The 8,937-nt window shown below is 40.6% G+C and overlaps 1 protein-coding gene across 32 annotated transcripts in view; it reads right to left on the bottom strand.

Moving 5' to 3' along the window:
* Positions 1-8,937, bottom strand: part of LOC102115526 (V-type proton ATPase subunit S1-like protein) — a 112,821-nt gene that overhangs the window by 71,364 nt on the left and 32,520 nt on the right. For 17 of the 32 annotated variants that reach the window (XR_012413816.1, XM_065546470.1, XM_065546468.1 and 14 more), the window contains 2 exons: positions 5,999-6,049; positions 3,353-3,599 (listed from right to left, as the gene is read on the bottom strand). Coding sequence is in view for 27 of the 32 variants with exons in the window: in XM_065546470.1 (XP_065402542.1) it covers positions 3,353-3,599; positions 5,999-6,049 (298 nt within the window). In the remaining 5 variants the exon portion in view is untranslated. Of the gene's footprint in view, positions 1-3,352; positions 3,807-5,998; positions 6,050-8,937 lie in introns of all 32 variants that reach the window. The other 15 variants (XR_012413817.1, XR_012413818.1, XM_065546471.1 and 12 more) reach the window with 2 other exon arrangements.

Below are 8,937 nucleotides of genomic sequence, written 5' to 3'. Positions count from 1 at the left end.
GCATGAGCCACCACACCCGGCCAACTGCCACTTAATTCTTAACAAGACTTGGTTGAGAACAGTAAGTGTGGAGAATGCCTGATACATGTCCACCCATTTCCTGGACTAGAGGTTATACAGACATGCTGTTTCTAGCCCACAGGTGAGTTTTGTTTGACGCAGTGCTCGGAATATCCTGAAAATTTCCTCTGAGAATCCACCAATCTAGCTTCTATTGAAAAGATTCAGCAACACCAGCCCTGCATTCCTACAAAGCAAAAATCAGCACGGTTGAATTTGTAAAATGCTCACTGTGATGAAGGCTACCCTTTGCCACAGTCCCAGCCCAAATCACCAGTTACCCAAGGTACTTGAGTTTGCCACACCAGCCACATCGCTCTATACTCTATTCCCACCATAAGCCAGGCCAGCAGAGCTGCGCATGTGGACAGCAGCCTTTTGTACACATACCTCAGCCACCATCACCACCACCTCCTCTCCACTGGACTGAGTTTGTGTTCTGCCATCTCTTCACATGAAGGGGGTTTCAACAAGGCCCACCTGTCCCCCTGAAAGCCGTGTTTATGGTACGAATGCTCATAAGGATGTATACATCTCACACCACCAGCGATGAATGTGCTCATCCCAAGCACACTGGCAGCAGTCTTAGGGACCCTGTGAACATGTAACTGAGTGTTTCTCATACTGCCTGCTTCAGAACTTCAGAGCCAAATTCCTGTGCCGCCTCCAGTCAGTGCAGACAAATGGTCTCGTGGTTTTGTATATTAACCTCACTGGTGGCTCTAACTGACATTTTCTTCCTTTGTTTTTCTCTGCACCCACGTCTTTGCTAAATTTTTTGTTTTAATTGTTTATTATAAAATATATATAATATAAAATTTATCATCTAACCATGTTAAGTGTATACAGTTCAGGGCTATTAAGTACATTCACATTGTTGTGCAACCATTGCTGCCGTCCATCTCCAGAACATTTTCACATCTTGCAATACTGAAACATTACTCCCATTAAATACTAACTGCCCATTCCCTCCTCCCTTCAGTCCCTGGCAACTACTATTCTACTTTCCATCTTGGGGTTTGACAACTGTAAGTACCTCATATAAGTGAAATGATGCAATATTTGTTCTGTTGTGGCTGGCTTATTCCACTTAGCATAATGTCTTCAACGTTCATTTATGTTGTAGCATGTATCCAAATTTCCTTCCTCTTTTTAAATTTAATTTTTTTGAGGCATCTGTCACTCAGGTTGGAGTGCAGTGGTAGAATCTTGGCTCACCGAAGCCTCCACCTCCTGGGCTCAAGCAATCCTCCCACCTCAGCCTCCCAAGTAGCTGGGACTACAGGTGATACCACTATGCCCCCAGTTGATTTATTTTTTAAAAATTGTTTGTAGAGATGGGGGTCTCACTATGTTGCCTAGGCTGGTCTCAAACTCCTGGGCTCAAGAGTGATCCTCCTGCCTCAGCCTCCCTAAGTGCTGGGTTTAAAGGCATGAGCAACCACTCCCAAATTTTCTTCATTTTTAATGCTGAATAATATTCCACTGTACATATACACTAGGTTTGTCGATCCATTCGTCCATTGATAGACATTTGGGTTGCTTGCACCTTTTGGTTATTGTGAATAATGCTGCCATGAACATAGGTATAAACATAGATGAAAGCTGTTCAAGTCCCTGCTTTCAATTATTTGGAGTACAGAGCCAGAAGCAGAGTTGCTGGATCCCTTGGTGATTGTATGTTTAACTTCTTGAGGAAACTCCATATTATTTGCCACAGCATCCACACCATTTTACATTCCCAACAGCAATGCACAAGAGTTCCAACTTCTCCCTGGCCTTGCCAACACTTATTATTTTCTGTTTGTTTGTTGTTGTTTATAATAGCCATCCTAATGGCCATGAAATGATTTGCCTATTTTTGAAAGTAATTTTTCATAAGTAGTATTTCCATAAGTCAACTAAGTCATTTCCGGAACAAGTTAGAAGTATAAATCAATCAATTCCCCTGGTCTAATTAGGCAAAATTATTTGTAAAATATTCCTTGTTGTCATTGTATCCTCACTGCCATTTCTGTATATGTATATATATACACACACATACACACATGTATAAACATACACATACATAATATATATTAATATTTATAAACATTTTATACATACACACACAAAAGAATCCTTGGAACCAAACTGTCCAGAATTTGAGTCGTGCCTCTACCATTAACTCTATCAGTTATACTCCTTAGAAAAATTATGTGATTATCAGAGATTCAGTCACCTCATTCATAAAAGGACCTTGCAGCATTATGGTAAGTTCTGAAGACAAAGTACATAAAATAACCACAGCACCAACACACACGGGACACTCACATGTAGCAATTATTGTTAGTCCACGCCTGGCGCACTACTGAGTGTTTCTACATACCTTAGGCCACGTATTCCTTACATTAACAAAGATAGGTGAGAAATTGAGAGAGGTTAAGTAACTTGCTCTGGTGACTGAGCAGTAATTTGAAACCAGGTCTGTCTGACTCCAAAATGTGAGCTACTTCCCTACCCCAAACTGCCTTTCATCCACACCACACTTCTCTACAGAAGCTTGGGAAGGATGGAAGGGAAGAATATGCACATATGCGAATGCCCATATATATCTGGAAAAGGTTGGAATGTGCCCACGAGAGGTACATGCAAAGCCCTGCCTACTATTTCAGGGAGTGGCAGGAACAAGCTAAGCTTCATTCACAGGTAAACAGGATAGAGGAACTTGACAGAATGTCTCTCAACCTAAGATTCTGGTAGTGAAAAGGAATCTCTTACACCCCATTCCTTTCTCCAAATACCTTCAAGACGATCTTTGGGATATTTTTGACTCCCCGCTGAGTCCCTTCCTACTAACTGCCAAAGCTGTCACTCACACTGCAGATATACTTCTTATCTTCCCTGATAGGATCACTGTGCCACTCCCTGAAGGAAATAAAATAATTGTCCACCAATGTCTCTCCCCAGAAGGGCCTCTCATTGCAGGAAGTGTCAGGCCCTGGCTTCACCCACAGCTTCGCTAGGGCTTAGATGGCTGGCATTCCTCACTGATAATTATTAGTGCTGGATAAAGCTGAATGCAAAAGCAAGCCCTGGGTAGGGGGTGGGGGGTACAGGGAGATAAAATTCTCTATCCTATTCCATTTCATACCTTAAAAGGCAAAGGAAAAAACCCACCAATATTCTTTTAAAGGCATCTACTTCTCTTTTCCTTGAGCATCTAGGTTTGTTTCAGGTGTTTTTAAACAAACATTGAGCTCCTTTGGTACCAAAAACGCAGGTGCATTGAGCATAGATTTTAGTTTATTACCTGGAAATCAATAAGAGTGACCTCCCACAGGCTCGACCCATCATCCGTGTCGCTGGGCAGCAAGAGGGCCTGGTCCCGCGGCAGGTTGCCCACGCATTGGCAGCGGTAGGAGTAACCAGAGGGAGCATGTATGCCAGTTGGGTTAAAGACTGCTTGGATTGAATTGTTGGAAACGATCTCGACTCGGCGCAAAGTAAACCAGCTCTGGATGGACAACTTGTTGTAATTGGTAAGGATGAATCTGAAACTGGTTATAAAATCAGCATTACTCCTAAAGAACTGTTCCCACATTTACCGACGCAAGGCATCATCTATGAACAGTACAATGGCGCCCTCTTTTGTCAGGCAGCAGAACGGGCTTGGGGAGAGGCTTCACTTTTGTTGCAGAGCCTCCCCTGGATGGATGGGAAAGAGAAAGTGACAGGGCAGTCCCCAAAGTGGACAGTGCAAATTCCTACGAAAGAAAAAAACACAAAGTTTAGGTTTGTTTGTTTTGTTTTTGCTTTTTCAGAATCAACACTTGATTATGGGTTTATTCATCAAAAAATTTGAGAAAAACTTAAATGGACACCAATGAAGAATTTGCTAAATTATGGTTTAAAATAATGGTAATAGCTCTCTTGATAGCTTCTGTGTTATGTATGTGTATTGTGTTTAACCTGCACTACAACACTATGTGATAGATAATATCCTTATTCTAATTTCACAGGCAAGGAATCTAAAACACAAAGGGCTTGAATAAGCTCACTGGGAGAGTAAGTGTCAGAGCTGGGCTTCAAATCCAATCTTAACTCTTTCGGAATGGACTGTTTTCCAGCCATGAAAAAAGTCATAATTTACTTGTCATTATCATTTTATTTCAATTTTTAAAAAAATATGTGACTGCATAGAAAAAAATGTCTGGAAGGATAGAGATTAAAACATTAGTAGTGATTGCAAATGGTGTTTAGATTATTGATGATTTTCATTTTCTTCTTTCTATAGCTCAGTATTTTCTGATTTTTCTGTTTTCATTAGTTTTTCTTGTCTCTGTTTGGCTCCTTTGCAAGAAGACACTAAGACAAGGGTGTGAATATAAGAAATATTCAGAGGAGTTCAGTCATTCAAAATATGTAAAATGGAGAGAAAAGAAACGACAGAGGAAGGGAAAGCAGCTAAAAGAGGCACATTATTAAGCAAGTTTCCAATGTGGACAAGCAGGGCTTCATTGCCGTGATGGAACCTGGGAGCCAGAGTACAGCACATGCTGCTGAGTTATCTCACCTGATGGGGAGGGAGCTGAGGTGTGTGTATGTTTCCTCCAGTCATTGGTCGAAGGCTATTGGGCCAGGGACTGGGGGCAGTGGGCCAGAGAAAGCTTTTAGGCAAAGAGAGGCTGGGAGTTGAAAGTTCAGCAGGTAGGCTACAGTACTCTCAAATGGAAAGGACCATGTAGATATTCATAGAGTACTGACAGTCTCTGCTACATACCTCTATCATCAGAATAAATAATAATAACAACAATAATAATAAAGCTATTTTTCATTTTGGAAAAAAGTAGAATTACGACCAAAAATATTCTCCATTTCTAGATCAAACAGACATGTGTGTTTGGTCACCTTGTGGGGTTCTATTTACTTGTAAAGTTGCTCTGAAAGATGATGGCATATATTTTCTAAATTATGATCAGTGAAACACTAGTCTCCCATGATATGTAGACAAGTGTTCTGAGGAAGAAGGCTCTCCAAAGTTAAACACAGGAAACACTGAGTTAGTCAAAGTTACAAAGTGCAATAGTCTTCCTTAAGATTATTTCTTCTCAGAAACTTTAACATACAAGTTTACACTGTGAATTGCCAAGAGGAAGATATGGTTTAGAGTCGTTCCCAGACACATTTGACCACAGAACCCCCTTTTCGTAAAATCTTATAAATATTCTTACAGAGCAGAAGTGTCCCACAGAGCAAAGCTTAAGAAAGACTGCCCTAGCACAATCCTGCTGCTTTTCCAAATAGTGTTAAAGACACAACTACTTATCTCCACTAACAAGTTTGTCTTATAGGAAGGGAAGCACTGTATTTTTATAAGAAAAATAATAATAATGCCTTCAAATTGTTCCCCCCACCTCAGGAGCAGTTCCTAACTGCTTGGCTAAAGTCACTGTTGGCAGATGCATCCTTTCATACCTAAACATCAAAAAACTGTAGGCCTCTGTTGATTGTCTGCTGGGGAACGCACATAACGAGGCTTTTTCATTGTAGTTAAATGGTAAAGTGTGATTAGTTATAAGAAGCTATAGAAAATATTTCCAACCAGAGCCCCAGTCCTTAGAGCTTTATTTCTATTTTCTTCTTTTCTCAGATGAAAAGGATATTACATTCTCAGGACTGGGAGTTTTCTAAGTCCTTAATGCAGGCGGCATGGGGGGTGGGGGAGAGGGAAGTTACGGGTATTTTGGTAGAAACTTTTAGAAAGAAAGCACCAGTATAGGATCCCATCATATCACAGCACCAACTTTTCAGTGTAATTAGGTTGATGTGGCATGCAATGTGTCACAGTGCTTGGGCATATAGCAAGCCCCTGCTTCACACACGTGGAATGAATACATTTTAGAGAGCTAATCTGAAGTGCTGAAGCTGCGATGCTCTAAAGTGCTGTCCTACCTACCTTATAGCAAGACCTCTGGGGTTTCCAGCATCACCAAGCTTCAAAGACAACCTAAGAAAAGGAAACAACACAGTCTATGAAAATAAGAATAACCCTAACTTCATATCTACTCAAAAGTTACCTCAAGGTGGGTCACGCAACACCTAACACACAAAATGTATAGAACATTTTTTTAATCTTGAGGTAGGCAATGGTTTCCTGAAAAGAATACAAAAGCATAAACCATAAAAGAAACAACTGATAAATTGCATTTTACTAAAATCCAAAATTTTTACTCTTCAAAAGACACTGTTTAAGAAAACAAGAAAGGCAAGCCACACAACAGGAGAAAATACTCACAACACGTATACATAAAGAACTTTATCCGGAATACAATAAATAACACTAACAACTCAACAAAAAGACAGCCCAATGTAAAAATCGCAAAAATTGTCAGAAGACTCGAGCATGTTTTAAAGAAAGATATACAAATGGTCAATAAGTACATGAAAAGATGCTCAGGACCATTAGACATTCAGGGAATGTAAAATAAAACCACAATAAAGATAACACAGTACAGGAATCAGAATGGCTAAAACATTTTTTAAACTGACTCTTAAGCTTTTAATAACTACATTTATTCCTATTTTCCTGAGAGTAAACATAAGATTTCCCAGAGCAAAGACAGATGATTTATGACTTACTCATGGGAACAACCATAGTGGTTCCCCCTTCTAATCCAATTCTCCCCCACTAGGCAGCATGAGAAGAGCCAGATGTCATCCTACACATATTGGGATTTGTAATACAGATGAGGAACACCAAAATTATCCATCTGGGAGTTTACATAGGAGAGAGACCGTGGATCCCTTCTCACCTCTCGAGAGAGGGAGAGAAACATTTGCTCCCCTAGTGTTAATAAATTCTCCTTAGGAAGAGAAGAGGGCTGATTAGTCTTTGAGTGAAAGAGTTTAATTAGCCTTTGGATGGAAGCAAATCGCTCACCATAAGGAGACAAATGGTTGCAGGTCTCATACCCATGGTATGTAAATACATATCTCCAAGGGGAGGATAAGATAAGCCTCTCTGAGTTTCTAACCCCTGGAATCTCTCTATGGCCTTGAGTTTCATTACCCCTTGATACATGAACACATTACTTTCAAGAGGTAAATCTGTCACTAACTCTAACACTTATCTTTTCACCCAGTTCCCAGTAAAAATTTGTTCAGAAATTCCTAAACATGCAGAAATATAAAAATGCCTTCTCTAGTCTCACTCTGACCATATGAAGTGTTAGTGAGAATGGGAAGCAACTGGAACTCTCATATGATGCTGGAAAAAAGGAAAAGATATGGCCACTTAAAAAACAGTTTGGCTGTTTTCTAAAAAGGTAAACATACACATACCATATGATCCAGGCATTCTACTCCTAGTTGGAATGACAGATAAGAGAAATGAAAATACCTGCTGCCACAAAGACTTGTACGTGAATGTTCATAGTGACTTTAGTGGGAAAGTTATGCAAAAAGTGAGAGAAAAAACAAATTTCTATCAACAGGTGAACAGATAAGTTGTGGTACATCTATAATATGGACTACTACTCAGCAATGAAAAGGGAAATACCATTAACACATGCAATAACATGGAAGATTATCAAAATCATTAAGCTAAGTGACAGTGGCTACACTAAAAAAGAGTACACACATGTGATTATATTTATATAAAATTCTAGAATGTGCAAACTAATTGATAATAATAGCAGATCAGTGGTTATCTGGAGATGTGACAGTGGTTGGAAAGATGCATTACTAAGAAACACATAGAAACTTCGGGGCATGATGAAAATCTTTGTTGCCTTTTTTTGTTTTTTGAGACAGGGTCTTGTTCTGTCGCACAGGCTCAGGGGCAGTGGCATAATCTCCACTCACTGCACCCTCCAACTCCCAGGCTCAAGCAATCCTCCCACCTCAGCCTCCTGTGTAGCTGGGACTACAGGCATGCACCACCACATCTGGCTAATTTTTGTATCTTTGGTAAAGACAGGTTCATCATGTTGGCCAGGCTGGTCCCTAACTCCTAATCTCAGGTGATCTGCCCATCTTGGCCTCCCAAAGTACTGGGATTACAGGTGTGAGCCACCGTGCTCAGCCACGAGGATCTTTAAGTATCAGGTACTGTGCCATCAATTGGGAATACAAAGGAGAAATACAACCTGGAACAAGAGCTGTTCAAAAAGGAGCTCTTTTTACTCTTTCAAGCGCTCTACTCTCACACATGTAAAATGGATTCTGAATTCTTCAGGCTGTAATTGCCTAAATTCCAAATACACACAGATGCTGGGATTATGCTCTATTTGCAGGGCTTTCACTATTTAAGAAGACTTCCGTAGCAAATCCATCTGCCAATAATTTGCCTCTCTCTGAACATTTTGTTTCCAAGAGCTAAAACGTGGTCATCTTTTTTTAATCTGTGCTTTTGACCTTACATGGTTATGTCTTTGTTTCGGTTTGTTATTTCAGCAACTCCCATTCTGCTTCTTGAGATCTTAAGATTTCCTTGCCAGCACAAGGGCATCTGGCTCATCCATGGAATTCACAGGAATCAGCCACTAGGTCTCAGCAGCTGGTCCTTGACACTTCCCTTCCTGGAAGCCTCCTGTTGCCCCTCTTTGGGCAGGCTGTCCAGGATGCCTGCACACTCACCTGTGCAGGACTCCAGCAGGTGGACGCTGCACACTCAGGGCTCACACCTGAATAGAATTCTAAGGCAGTGTCCAAAAAGACAGTCAGGTTCTGCCCAATCTTTAATTTGTGTCCTGTGAGACCCAAAGCTTACTGAAGAAATTAGACACTGTTTCACTCTAGTTATCACTGGGATGCCAGGAAGGAAAAGAATGCTACTACTATTAATACTCTGAACAGCACTCAACAAGATCTCAAAGTGCTTATGCATATATTTCC

This window comes from Macaca fascicularis, chromosome 6 (assembly GCF_037993035.2).
Source record: "Macaca fascicularis isolate 582-1 chromosome 6, T2T-MFA8v1.1".
NCBI lineage: Eukaryota > Metazoa > Chordata > Mammalia > Primates > Cercopithecidae > Macaca > Macaca fascicularis.
This window is presented reverse-complemented; position numbering and strand designations above follow the sequence as displayed.